Raw genomic sequence first — 14,833 nt, 5'->3', positions numbered from 1 at the left:
AATGTTCATCAAAATACTGTACGCTAACACATATAACACATATATATGGAATCTAAGAAAAAAAAGGTCATGAAGAACCTAGGGGTAAGACGGGAATAAGGACACAGACCTACTAGAGAATGGACTTGAGGATATGGGGAGGGGGAAGGGTAAGCTGGGACAAAGTGAGAGAGTGGCATGGACATATATACACTACCAAACATAAAATAGATAGCTAGTGGGAAGCAGCCGCACAGCACAGGGAGATCAGCTCAGTGCTTTGTGACCATGTAGAGGGGTGGGATAGGGAGGGTGGGAGGGAGGGAGACGCAAGAGGGAGGAGATACGGGAACACAGGTATATGTATAACTGATTCACTTTGTTACAAAGCAGAAACTAACACACCATTGTAAAGCAATTATACTCCAATAAAGATGTAAAAAAAAAAAAGTTCGTCCACCTCCCAACGAAGAGAAGGGTTCTGTAGAATAGTCACAGGTAGGTTTGGAGGAGGCTCACGAGGGCATGCGTGACCCTGTACCCTCTCTGCACACACGTCTTTGGATCGTCTGGCTGGACAAGCGTGATCCCACCCTCTCTGTCTCTCCAGTCCTGCTTTGGTTGCCTTAGTTGTGAGAACAGTTTTGCTTACCCTTTCACCCTGCCTCTCGGGTCCCTCCCTGCCGGGGCCACTCCTGGTGTCTGCCAGCAGCTCTCACCTGGGAACTTGTCCAAATGCAGCTCCACACATCCCACTCCCAGAGATTCTGATTTTAATAAGCACAGGATTCTGAATTTGTAATAAGCGACGCTGGTGACTCTCATGCTGGCGATTCAAGTACGCACTTTGAGAAGCCCTGGTTTATAGAGTGCCCCCTTGGTTGTTTGAAAGAGTGGCAGGAGAATTTAAACTTTGTGTACGAACAGTCTTCCTCTGAGGATGGCAAGTCTACTTCTTTCTTGTTCATGATTGGGACGAATTTATGATTTTTATGGAAACCAGGTGGTTTTCTGCCTGGTGGGCTTGTCTCAAGTCAGGCAAGACTCAGTGCTTCTCATTTTAAGACCACTTGCCAGTGACTGCAGAGGTTTGAAACATGAAAGTATAGTGTTCAAGCCTTGTCCGAATTTAAATATTGAGCGATTTAACCCTTTCTTGTTGGCTCCTGTGTTGTGGATTTAGGCTCTTCGGCTAAAATAGATTAAGTTAGATTTAAAATATGTAAATATCTTGTGTTGGGTAAATTAATATTTTAAATGTATCTCAATCATTGGGCATAAGGCTTTGGAGAAAATGTTTTTCCAGAAGAGAAATAATAGTTTATTTTAGTATCTTGATTATTGATTATTGTACTAATCCTTTTTCAATGTAATCATTACTACTCAGGGTGAAAAGTTTGGACCATTTGCTGGAGAGAAGAGAATGCCCGAAGACTTGGATGAAAATATGGATTACAGGTTGATGTGGGAGGTGAGCATGTGATTGTTGTTTTAAATATTTAAAATATGTTTTTCTTTGTACTATTTAAGGCATGTATAAAGCTAAGTTAATAGATATTGATTCCAGTTGACGAAGCATTGAAATGTTTGAATTTTAAGGAACCTGAATACCTTGAAAGTTTAGCATTAAAATACTGTTGAAATATCTAACTAGACAATTCTTCTGTAACTCTGAAGTTTATATACTTCATCATTAAGAAAGTTATCCATGAATAAGGATGTTTGGATTTCAAAATAAGCACATTCTTTTTATGGATTTAGAATTTGATTTCTGTAAATGAAATTATACTTTTCCTTTAACTTTTATTTCCCAATTGCAGTGTTAATTGCCCAGAAACATTTCTTTTTTTTTTTAACACCTTTATTGGAGTATAATTGCTTTACAATGGTGTGTTAGTTGCTGCTGTACAACGTGAATCAGCTGTATGTATACATATATCACCATATCCCCTCTCTCTTGCATCTCCCTCCCACCCTCCCTATCCCACCCCTCTAGGTGGTCACAAAGCACTAAGCTGATCTCCTGCACAGAAACATTTCTGAGCTCTGTGTTGGAATGAAAATCCCAGCTTAAAATGTACCTTACCTTTAAAAACATATAGTTAAAGAGCTGTGACACTGTAGATAGTCTTTTGCAATCTGAAGTCTCTCTGTTGTAGGAATTTGTATATGCAAATGTATATCTATATATTATGAGAATTTTCATCCTAGTTTATGTCAGTTATTTTCATTACTGTTCTTTCATAATCTTTAGAAAAAGAAGGGCCCGAGGGATGGAAGTAGAAAAGCAGAGGTGTAGATATTGTTAAACAAAAACTTGGAAAAGGAAACTCAGTCCCAAGAATTTTATTTGGTGGGTTCCATGAGGAGTGTGGGAGCTGAGATGGTATGTATAGGTGGGCCTAAGGGAAGTAGGATCATAAAATCAGAAGGATAAAGGATACTGAAACAGAGAACTACACATAAAATGTCTCTCTGAATGTACATTTATTGGTTAGGATCTCCAGAGAAACAGAACCAATGGATGTGTGTGTGTGTGTGTGTGTGTGTGTGTGTGTGTGTGTGTGTGTGTGTGTGTGTGTGTGTGTGTGTGTGTGTGTGTGTGTGTTTTCAAGGAATTGGCTCACAGGATTGTGTGGGTGGCAGGTTGGAATCTGTAGTCTGGAAACTCAGACAGGAGTTGATGATGCTTCAGTCTTGAGGCAGAACTGCTCCAGCAAACCTCAGTTTTTGCAGTTAAGGCCTTTGTTTGGATGAAGACCACACACAGCTTTGACAGTAATCTCCTTTATTTAAAGTCAACTGATTGTAGATGTTACCCACGTCTATAAAACACCTTCACAGCAACACCTAGATTACTATTTGATTAAATAGCTGGGTACTACCATCGAGCCAAATTGACACGTGTAACATATCATAATGTATTATCTGTAAGCAAAATACATTTTTAAGCATCGCCATATTGCTGAAACTGCTTGATGTAGGGAGTGGGGTTGCTTGAGGTTCTTGAAAGATTTCTGAAGTGCAGGTGATGGAAAATGGAAATTCATAATATAGTCTTCACTACAGTTTAAGTGGAAAATGTTATTGATTTGCCTTATTTTAATATGCTGTTTTAATTGTTTATTTTTATAAACCTGAAAATATTTTTAATGGCTTTTACTATTTTTCTATAAGATCTTAATTTTCTCAGCAGTTAATTTTTTTTTTACCGTGAAGGATTTCAAAAGCCAAACATTTATGTGACAAAAAAGATAACCTAAATAAGTTGAAAATGATAAAAATAACAATTTTTAAGGGGTTGTTAATGACGTTTGATATTTGTTTTGTTATCTCTGAAAATTTTAGTGTAGTGGTCAGGTTAATGTCTTGCACAGCTGCTTATGATGCATTGCTAAGCAGATGATGATTATAATTTTTATTTTGAAAAAAAAGACTTGCATATAGGAAACTTAAAGAGGCTGACAGTGCTACCGTAACTCATCTAGTTTTGCATTATGTATTCCTGTGGTTCTTTGATGTCTTTACGTTATTATTTGTTTTTACATACCAGTATATCTAGTCCTCTCACTTTACCACCCAAAGAGCTATTGATTTTATACATTTTATACATTTTATACATACCTGAACAACGTTCAGGTAATGTTACATTCACATAATGATTGCCATTCTTTATTTTCTTTTACTTCTTATGTTATGCTTGTGTTTTGAATAAGTAATATTTGTACTTTTGACACAATTCAGAAAGGTATTGATGAAGAGTCTCCTTGTCCCCTATAAGCCTGCTCTTTTCACCTAAGACCTTTGATCCCTTTAACCCCTTAGTTCATGCACTTTTTCCCTCCCTCCTGTAGTTCTTCCTTCTCTGAGTCTGGTCTTCAAGGTGGATTGTCGGCCAGTTTCTGCTCTGTCCAGTTGTGCTGCCGGGCAGGGCAGGGGAAGACACTCTCAGTCGTATATCTTCCTGGGGGAGCACTTGAAAAGCAGTCAATACCTTTTGAACGGCAAAGATTTACTGCTTGCTGGCTCTAGTCCTGTTCCTTAGTATGTTAACTGAGAGAGCTGCTTCCCAGCCTTGAATTATAGTCTTAAAGTCCATTTTTATTATTTTAGCTTTGGAGGTGCCAGGATTCATAAGGTGCACAGAGAAAGGAGGTTGACTGGTCTTACCACAGTCTTCTCCTCTTGGAAACTTTTGAGCCTTCTCAAAGGGAGATAATGAGCCTTCCCTCCTCTGTGGGTAAATTGGGACCGATTATTTAAGTCATTTCTAATATGCCCCATAGCTCCAGAGTGAACCACCTGCAGCTCTCAAATGTGTGGTCCTTCTCCTCAAGCCAGTGCTTATGGTTATGGAACATAAGCCAGGTACTGGGGGTAGTGTTTGGAAAACGATGCCTGTGAGAGAGCACATGGCATAGCTCTTTCTCAGTTTATATTTGCACTTGTGGTGCCAACAGTCCTGGTGGACAAGGCCAAGGGCCCCTAGGTGGCCATTTAACACCAAAGAACTTGGAGGTACCAGTGAGGATTGCACCTATTGGTGTGTGTGAGCCCCTGTTAGTTTGGGGCGGGGTATAGAGGCACCTGAGGGTTTCATTGGGGAGAACTATCATCGTCTGTTGCATCCTCCCCCCTCCCCCCAGAGCTGCAGCTTGGCGCTCACCGATGCCCACTGGTTCAGAGCATTAAACAGCACCTCAGCCTCGTTCTGTGTTGGCCACCAGGATTTGAGATTGGAGTCTGAAGAGACTCAGTCTCCTCTGTCCTTAAGCCTTCTTGATACTTCAGAATTTTACTTTTATTTTAAAATAAACTGCATCAGGAAAAGAATTCTGGATTTCTCAGGCCTCAGGCCAGTTATAGAGCTTGAGCTTGGAAACCAGTGCTCCACTGTAAACGCTTCCTATTGGTAATTTGATGGAACGTGCCCAGGTGTTTGTATCGTAGTCTATTCTTCCCTTAGTTAGAAGTCTTTTTGCGTACTTTTTCCCAGGTGGTTTGGAGCTTGAGATACATTTCCTTCCACTGTCTACCTGCTCAGACTTGCTCTAAGACCAAAATCCGTTCATGTAATGTTGCTAAAACTCTCAACAACCCTTTGTTTTTAAATCTCCAACATCTTCTCTTTCTATAATATTTTCTTCGGTATTTCAAACCACAGTTCAAATACCACCTCTGCAGAGACTGGCTCTTACTCTAGCACATACCTTTACGTTTTGGTACCTGTAGATTGCAGCACAGATTGTACATTTTCATCGCCACCTGCTCAGCCTATTATTCAAGTATTCCAAAGGGGCCGTTGATGAATCCAGTGTTTTCTTTTTTTTTTTTTGCGGTACGCGGGCTTCTCACTGTTGTGGCCTCTCCCGTTGCGGAGCACAGGCTCCGGGCGCGCAGACTCAGCGGCCATGGCTCACGGGCCGAGCCGCTCTGCGGCATGTGGGATCTTCCCGGACAGGGGCACGAACCCGTGTCCCCTGCATCGTCAGGCGGACTCTCAACCACTGCGCCACAAGGGAAGCCCTCCAGTGTTTTCTTGAATGCTCCAAATGGCTCTGCTCTGTTGGCCATGCCTCTTCCCTTCTTTTCCCAGAGCATCCTCTTGCATTGTCTGCAAGAGGTTTTTGTGTGGAAACTGGCCTGGTAAGTTCTCAGAACTTGGCCTTTCTAGTTTCATGCTGTTATGGTCAGAAAAGATGATTGAGATAATTTCTATACTCTTAAATTTGTTGAGGCTTGTTTTGTGCCCGAGTATGTCATCAGTCCTAGAGAATGTTCCATGTGTACTTGAATATGTATTCTGTTTCTTTTTGGATGTAATGTCATGAAAAAATTAAATCTAACTGTTCTGTTATATCATTTAGGATCTCTGTTGTCTTATTAATTCTTTGTCCGGAAGCTCTGTCCATCTATGTGAGTGGGGTGTTAAAGTCTCCTACTATTATTGTATTCCTGTTGATTTCTCGCTGTATGTCTGTTAGTATTTGTTTTATGTATTTGGGTGCTGAATATAAAATCCTTTTATTGATCCTTTTATCATTATATAGTTTCCTTCTTTATCTTTCTTTATGGCCTTTGTTTTAAAGGCTATTTTGTCTGATATGAGTATTGCTACCCCTGCTTTCTTGTTATTTCTGGTAGCATGAAATATCTTTTTCCCTCCCCTCACTTTCCATCTGTGTGTGTCCTTTGCCCTAAAGTGGGTCTCTTGTAGGTAGGTCTCTTGTTTTTTATCCACTTTTGTATATCTGTCTATCAAATATCTCTTGTATTTTATCTTGTTTTTTTATCCAATCAAAAGACACAGAGTCTGCCACTCTGTGTCTTTTGATTGGAGCATTTAGTCCATTGACATTTAAAGTAATTATTGATAGATATGTATTTATCGCCATTTTAACCTTGTTTTCCTGTTGATTTTATATTTCTTCTTTATCCCTTTCTTTTTCTTTTTCCTTTTGTGGTTTGATGATTTTCTTTTGTATTATACTTATGTTCTCTTCTTTCTGGTTTTTGTGAATCTATTTTATGTTTTTGATTTGTGGTTACCCTGTTTTTTCAAGTATGTTTAATCCCTTCCTATCCCTACTTGCCTTAGACTGGTGGTCATACAGGCTCAAATATATTCTAGGGAAAAAAAAAAAAGTCTACATTTTCTTACTCTCTTCCCCTACATTTTATGATTTTGATGTCCTTTTTTACATCTTCACTTTCATCCTTTTGCTGTTCACTGTGGTTGTCATCACTTTCACAGAAATTTTTTAATTTCATTTTTTCTTTTTTAATCTGTGTACTAGCTATTTAAGTGATTTACTTTCTAATTGTGATTTTCTCTTTCCTATAGATTCTTCTTCTCTGTTTAGAGAAGACGTTTCACTATTTCCTTTAGGATAGGTTTAGTATCGCTGTATTCTTTTCTTTATTTTTTTTTATTAAAAAAATATTTATTATTTGGCTGCGCCAGGTCTTAGTTGCGGCACACAGGATCTTCATTGCCTCATGTGTGATCTTTGTTGTGGCATGCAGGATCTTTAGTTGTGGCACATGGGATCTTCATTGCAGCAGGTGGGATCTAGTTCCCTGACCAGGGATCAAACCTGGGCCCCCTGCATTGGGAGCGCGGAGTCTTAACCACTGGACCACCAGGGAAGCCCTGCTGTATTCTTTTGGTTTTTGCTTGTCTGAGAAATTCTTTATATCTCCTTCTATTCTAAATGATGATCTTACTGGGTAGCGTATCCTAGGTTGCAGATTTTTCCCTTTCAGGACTTTGATTGTATCTTGCCGGTCCATTCTGGCCTGCAACATTTCTGTAGAGAAATCAGCTAATAGCCTTCTGGGGGTTCCTTTGTAATTAACTCTTTGTTTTTCTCTTGCTGCCTTTAGAGTCTTCTCTTTATCTTTAACCTTCATCATTTTTCTTATAATATGTCTTGGTGTAGGTCTGTTTGGGTTTATCTTGTTTGGGACCCTCTGTGCTTCCTGTACCTGGATATCTGTTTCCTTCTTCAGGTTTGGGAAGTTTTCAGCCATAATTTCTTCAAATACATTTTTGATCCCCTTTTCTCTTTTTTTCCCCTTCTGGACCCCTATTTTGCATAGATTGGCATACTTTATATTATCCCATAAGTCTCTTATATTGCTTTCATTTTTTTTTTTAATTTGGCTTTCTGTCTGCTGTCCTGATTGGGTGATTTCTGTTATTCTATCTTCCAGGTCACTTATTCATTCTTCGGCATTATTCATTCTGCTATTCATTGCCTTTAGCTCAGTTTCTGTCTCTGCAAGTGACTTTTCTAATTTTTCTTGGTTCCTCTTTATAGTTTGTAGTTCCTTTTTCCAGTACTCTGCATTTCCATGAATGGCCTTTCTTAATTCCTTCAGTATTTTCATTATGTCCTTTTGGAAATCGGTGTCTTTTAGACTGAAGAGGTCTGTTTAATTGTTTGTTCCTTCAGGGGAATTATCTTGGTCTTTTAACTGGGAGTGGTTCCTCTATTTTTTCATTTTACTTATATATTGCTCTTACTCTGTGAGTTTAGGAGAAACAGTTATCTCCTGTGGTCCTGGAGGGCTATTTATATGTCTGGGCGTCCCCGTGTAGCTTGTGTGGGTTAATATATTTGGCCCAAGGGCTGTTCTTAGTGTGGATGCCTGTCGCCTCTTTCTTCAGTGTGTGCTGGTTGATACCCCCTTGATGGGGGAGTGCAGACGCGCGGCTGGTTTTCAGTCCGGGGCTGGGGGGAGGTGGGCGGGGGGTGGTGGTGGAGGCTCAGGCATGCCCCTGGAGCACACGATGGGAGCCGAGGCGGCTCCCGGACACTCCTGGAGTCTGCGAGGGTGGTGGCGGGGGATTCATAACCACTCCTGGCATCTGGGCGGGCAGCAGTGGTGGCTCGCAACTGCCCCTGGAGCCCATGTCGGCAGTGTCCTGCCCACTGCGAGCATGTGCACGGCAATCCGGGTTCATCCTCTCCCTTCCTGCACCCTCCAAACCATGGCGACTGGCCGATAAGGTGACCCAGGCTTCCTCTGCATACACCCTTCGTTGCAGTCGCACTGGATTCCCCACCCCCGCGGCTGTTTCCACACAGCCATCCCCAGTCCTCTCCCCAGTTCTGACCTCCGAAGCCCGAATTCCAGCACCTAGCCCTTGCCAGCACGTGTCAGGCTGGGGGGTGCAGGACTGCGGCACTGACTGTCTGTGCAGTTCTCCCTCTGCTCTGGCTGCTGCAAACCGGCTGCTGAAGTTCTCCTCCGGGGGTCTGATTCTCCCCTTCTGTCCCGGCCGATCTCCCTGCCAGTGAGGGGGCTTCCCAAGGTGAAGGAACCTTTCCTCTTTCACAGCTCCCTCCCAAGGGTGCAGGTCCTGTCCTGATTCCTTTCTCGCTTTCTTTCTTTTTTTTTTTTTCCTACCCAGTTACACGGAGATTTTCTTGCCCTTTCAGTAGTCTGAGGTCTTCTGCCAGTGTTGAGTTTGATATTCTGTGGGAATTGTTCCACATGTAGACGTATCTTTGATGAATTTGTGGGAGAAGTTGAGCTTCACGTCCTACTACACCACCATCTGGATCGCTGCCTATACTCTTGAATCTTTCCCTTTGTACCAGAAGTGTACAGAGTGGGAACTTGATACTTTGCTTCTTAAATCTTGGTCTTTGTGGCAAGAGCTGGGCCTGCAGAGGAGTTCTGAATATATTTGTCCATCAGCCATCGCATGGAGACTTGTGGCCTGACTCACAGGTTCAGTTTGCAGCATCTCAGAGAGCATGGGAGAGAGAGACAGGTCTGCAGTCTGCTGTGGAAGGCATACCCTGAGTCTGATGGCAGGTCTGCTTAATGCACAGCAGGGGGCTGGGCATGGAAAGGAGTGACAGTCAGGGTCTTAACAATTAGATAAAGAGAAGGAACCATGAAGGAGAGAAACCCAAAGTATATTTACTCTAATTTCTCTCTCTCATGGAGGAAAAAGTGAGGATACATGAAAAGGAGGAGTAATAGTTCTTGCTGAGAATATATATATATGTAGAATTAGCCTTTCTCTTTTCTCATACTGAGAAATGATGAGGCTCTTTGGAATTCTTTACAAAACAGAAATAGGCAGGGTAAGTGAAACATGATAGAAAGAGGAAGGATACCAGGGTCAGACAATCTTTAGTCTGATTTCGCCCTGAGGATCTAGTAAAGCTTTTGCTGTCTTGGGAGTTTATGTTTCAGCAGGGAAAGATAGACATAAAACACCTTTAATGAGTAATATAAAGAAAGATAGTGATATGGGTATAAAGAAAATAAAACAGGGCAAGAAAACTTATCTCAGATAAGAACTTGAACACATTGATATTACTGCTGAGAGCAGCTACAAAAAACAGATTAAACATAAAAGTGATTTGTGTAAGGCCATCAAAGAGCTATTAAAGCAGAGTACTAGAGTACTGTGGTTCCAGAGAGGAGAAAACTTTGAACAGATGAATCAGTAATCTATAGCCTTTTTTTTTCTTGAGGAAGTGGTCAGAGCTTTGGTGATTCTGGATATGGGCAAGAGGCTGAAAATTTGACCTCAGCCCAAGTAGAGGTTAGTGTTTGAGCACAGAGAAACAGGTAGAGCTTTTGGCAGTCTTGAGAAGTTGGAGTGACAATATTGGAGACCCAAAGGAACTGAAAAACATTGCTGTCTCCTACTCGAGACATTTGCGGAATTTTGAAGCTGCATGACAGGCTGCTGTAAAGTTAAACCACATACTTCTAAAAGGCAGAGTGTTCTACAGGCTCATGTTGCTGTGGAGGGCCTCTCAGTGCACATCATACTTTTCATTTGGAAGCACTGTAGGGTGGTGCTGTAGGAATAGGATCGACTGAGGGCCCCCCCCAACCCAAAGCCTGCCACAGCTGCATCCAGCTTTGAATCAGCTCACTCCTTGATTAGCTTACAGTGAACAGATTCTACTCTGCCTGGCAGAGGTTGGGGTGAGCCTACTCTGGAGAAATATAATATCTGGGTCCTCTAAAGTTCTTTTACTACACAGCGTCCAGCATTTAATAGAAAATGACTAGATGCTAAGAGATAGGACCATGTGACTAAAACCATGAGAAAAGCTGGACAATGGAAACTGACATAGGATTCAGGTATTGATTGGAGTTAGCTGATGAGGACTCTAAAATGAACATGATTGATATGTTCTAGCAAATGGAAGAAAAAAGTGAAACAAACAGATGAAAAGATGGAGAATTTTATTAAAAAATTGGGAGGTATGAATGCCAAATGGAGATTCTAGACAAGAAAAATATATGAACTAAAATTGAGAGCTCAGTGTTTGAATTAGATATTAGATATGACACAGCAAAAGACAGGATTAGTGAAGAGGAAAAGAAGTCAATAGAAAATGTTGAAAATGAAGCACAGAGACTAAAAATAAATATGTGAGACAGTGAATACATCTAATGTATCTGTAACGTTAGGATCATTTAGCATTTGAAGAAGAGGGAGAAAATGGGGAAGAAGCAAATTCGATGCAATAATGGCTGAGAATTTTCCAGAAGTGTTAAAAAACATTACCTGATGAATTGAAGAAGCTCTGTGAGCCTCAAGCAGCACTCCTATAAAGAAAGCCACACTCAGGTATATCTTAGTACAACTATGGAAAACCAAGACAATCTTTAAAGCAGGCAGAAAAAAAAGAGACAGTACCTTCAAAACTGAAACAATAAGACTGATAGCTGCCTTTTAACAGAAAAGATTTTAAAAAAAGGTAGTAAAGATAGTCAACAACTGAAATATATTTTTAAGGGAATAGAAAATAGTTGCCAATCTAGAATTCTATAACCAGCAAAAATATTTTAAAATGAAGGTATAGTTCTCTGGGCCTCTTCAAATGTGATCATCTCCCTGTGTGACTGTGCTTTGGATTTGCTTCACAGCATTAGCCTCAACTGTGTCTTCACTCACTCTTCAAATTTGGAAACGAAGACTACGTCCAGATCCCAGCCAGAGGAAAAATTTGCTACTCTGGATTTGCTGAAGGGAGGGAAAGAACAATAGGAAACATTTAGATACACAGATATTGTATAAATTGAAATTAACAGGCTTTACAAACAACCAGTGAGGAAAATTTCAAATATAACAAAAGTGTTAACAAACTCTGAAAACTATTCAAAGGAGGTCATAATTGATCTCCCAAATCCCAAATTTAAGGGCAGTGTTTGCTGACCATGTGCAGATGACTCCCTGGCTTGGGGATCAGAATGAAGGGATGCTGAATTATTTTCTCAACTGAAGTGACAGAATTTGAAGATATTAAATCATATTACAAACATGTTTTAATTTTGCTAAAAGTCCTTGCTTTAAAATAAGCTTCTTTGCAACTCATTTTATCTCAATAAGAGTGGCGACCCATCTTCAATGTTGACTGAAATCAAATGGGAATCTGGGAAGGACCTGATGAAATGTTTATGTCAGACACAAAATAAAGCTGTCTTGAAGAGGTAGCATGAAAAAAATCTCAGATATTCTTCATCTTGTTCACTGATGATATGGGTGCAGGTGCATGCAAATTAAGAGAGTTCATCAGAGATGATATTTGGCCATATCTATTGAACCTATTGATGATAAAGAAGGAGAAGGAGAAGCAGCTGATGTTCATAATGATGGAGAGTTGGTACATGTTGATGATGAAGAGGATGAAGGTGAAAGAGAAGATGAAGATGGTGATGATGTGGAAGAAGAAGAAAGGTTGAAGAGGAAGATGACTAAAAGAATACTAATAGACTCCAACATTCCTTTTATTTAAAGATTTTTTATATTCTCTTTTTTTTTGCGGTACGCAGGCCTCTCACTGTTGTGGCCTCTCCCGTTGCGGAACACAGGCTCTGGATGCACAAGCTCAGTGGCCATGGCTCACAGGCCCAGCCGCTCCGCGGCATGTGGGATCTTCCCAGACCGGGGCACAAACCCATGTCCCCTACATCAGCAGGCGGACTCTCAACCACTGCGCCACCAGGGAAGCCCAAAAAATTTTTTATATTCTCTTGAGCAAGTTGCCATCTCTAGTTTTTTCCCTCTTATGCTTAGTTCTCTTGTCCTAATGAGATTTCTTTATTTTTTTTGTCTCATAAAATAAAGAGATTGCCCACTTATTTTGTGGGAGACTATCTTGAGCAAAATACAACGGGGAAAAATCTCTACACATTTCTGTTTTTTTTTAAGATTTTTTTTTTTAATGTGGACCATTTTTAAAGTCTTTGTTGAATTTGTTACAATATTGCTTCTGTTTTATGTTTTGGTTTTTGGCCACGAGGCATGTGGGATCTTAGCTCCCAGATCCTTGGTTGAACCCATACCCCCTGCATTGGAAGGTGAAGTCTTAACCACTGGACCTCCAGGGAAGTCCCTCTGCACATTGCTGATTCAAGTTCCTTTTTATCCCTTCTTGTCTCAAAAAATGTGAAAGTAGTGATGTGGAGTTAACACATCACCATGCACTGTGGGGAAGAAGAAAATTTTCTCCCTTTGCTCTGCCAGAAGCTGGAGGGTGTTCATCTTCCTTGTGCTTAAAATTCTTGATTTTTACTTCTTTAAAGTGCTCAGAGATTACATTGTGACTCTATGTAATATGGGCATTTAACGTTATCACCATGTACATGCACTTTGTTAAAAAAATCTAATAAAATGGAATTATATTGAGTGAGGAGAGGATGGGTTTGAGATGTTAGGGCATTTGAGTGTTGGTAGGAGAGGAGAGAGAGAATGGGGCAGAAACAAATTTGAAAAGATAATGGCACGAAAGTGTGTATTTTGACAACATAAATTTCAGACCTTACAAATTTGTTTAGTAAGTCGTACTGTTAAAAAAAATTAAAGATGTTTTCAGACAAGCAAAACCCAGCAGACCTGCACCAAAAGAAATACTAAAGTAAAGGTAGCTCTTCTGGGAGAAGAAAAATGAATCCTGATGGAAACTCAGAAATTCAGAACAGGGCAAAGATCAACAAAAGGTAAACATATGGGTGAGTAAACATAAATATTGATGGTACTAAACAATTATAGTAATGATTCGTGAGTTTAAGAACATACACAATTTGTATAATGGTAGAACAATTTGAAAGGCAAGAGGGAAGCAAATGGAATTAAAGCTTTTCGAGGTTCTAGCATTATCAGGTAAATTTATCTAACTAAATTATCTAAAATAATAGTAGAAGATTGTTGTAACTAACAAGTTAAGAAAAGGAAAATGAGATAATTTATAAGATAATTTTATTAATGAAAAAAGCCAGGTAAGAAGTGAGGAAAAAAGAACTGGGTCATATAGAAAGTAAATACCAAAATTGTATCTATAAATCCAACTAGATTAGTATTTATATAAAATTTAAATGGGTTAAGTGCTTCCATTAAAACACTGTTATTAATGGATTGGATCCCCGAACCAACCAATGTCCCTTAACAGGCAATTTTAAAATATAAAGACAAAGAAAGCCTGAAAATAGAAGATGGAAAAAGATATATTGTGCCATTACAAATGGAAAGAAATCAGGTGTAACCTTACTGGTATTTGACAAAGTGGACTTTAAGGAAAAGGCATTACTAAAAATAAAGATGGTCCATACACTAGACGATGTACATGTTCCAAATGTGAAAGCAATCCAGATGGAAGACTTAAGCACATCTTTCTCAACTGCTGATGGAGTAAGCAGGAAGATAAAACTGGAAAGGATAGAAAGATAATCTGATCAATATAATTAACATACATGGTCTAATTGACATATATAGAACACTGTACCCAATGATAGTTCATCAAATAATGCACATGGAACACTTACCAAAATTAACCATATGCTGAGTCATAAAGCACAAGTCAATTGATTTCAAAAGGTGCAATCTCATTAAAAATTCTAGCAAGTTTTTATTTTTATTTTTATCTTTTGGTGGAAACTGATTCTAAAATTTATGTGAAAATCCGAGGGGTCATGAATTACCAAGGCAGCCTTAAAGTGAAAGAACAGAACTGGAGGACTTACCAAACATCAAGGCATATTATAAAGGAATTATAATTTAATACTGTTATACTGGCGCAAGAATAGACAAGAAGACATTACTTTTGACAAAGATGTCATTAACAACATGGTGGGAAAAGGATGGCGTTTTCAATAATAGTGTCAGGTCAAAATAATTTTCTTATGGAAAAGTACTTTATCCATAACTCACATCATATATAAAAAGGTCAGTTTAATACGATTATAAATGTAAATATGTCAGTTAAAAACAGTAAACCTTTAGAGGAAAATGTTGAATACCATGATCTTAGATGGAGGTTTCTTAAATAAGAAATAATAAACACTGTGAAAGGCAAAATGATAAATTGGA

The 14,833-nt window shown here is 39.6% G+C and overlaps 1 protein-coding gene across 5 annotated transcripts in view; it reads left to right on the top strand.

Annotated features, from left to right (window-relative positions):
• The window catches only part of PRDM5 (PR/SET domain 5), a 216,247-nt gene that overhangs the window by 16,938 nt on the left and 184,476 nt on the right, over window positions 1–14,833 (top strand). For 4 of the 5 annotated variants that reach the window (XM_060105497.1, XM_060105496.1, XM_060105509.1 and 1 more), the window contains exon 2: window positions 1,367–1,450. In XM_060105497.1, the coding sequence (XP_059961480.1) occupies window positions 1,367–1,450 (84 nt within the window). Of the gene's footprint in view, window positions 1–1,366; window positions 1,451–14,833 lie in introns of those variants that run through there. The other variant, XM_060105500.1, reaches the window with a different exon arrangement.

Source organism: Mesoplodon densirostris, chromosome 1, assembly GCF_025265405.1.
Source record: "Mesoplodon densirostris isolate mMesDen1 chromosome 1, mMesDen1 primary haplotype, whole genome shotgun sequence".
In the NCBI taxonomy this organism is placed as follows: domain Eukaryota; kingdom Metazoa; phylum Chordata; class Mammalia; order Artiodactyla; family Ziphiidae; genus Mesoplodon; species Mesoplodon densirostris.
Note: the sequence above shows the minus strand (reverse complement) of the source record. Positions and strands in the feature narration are given on the sequence as shown.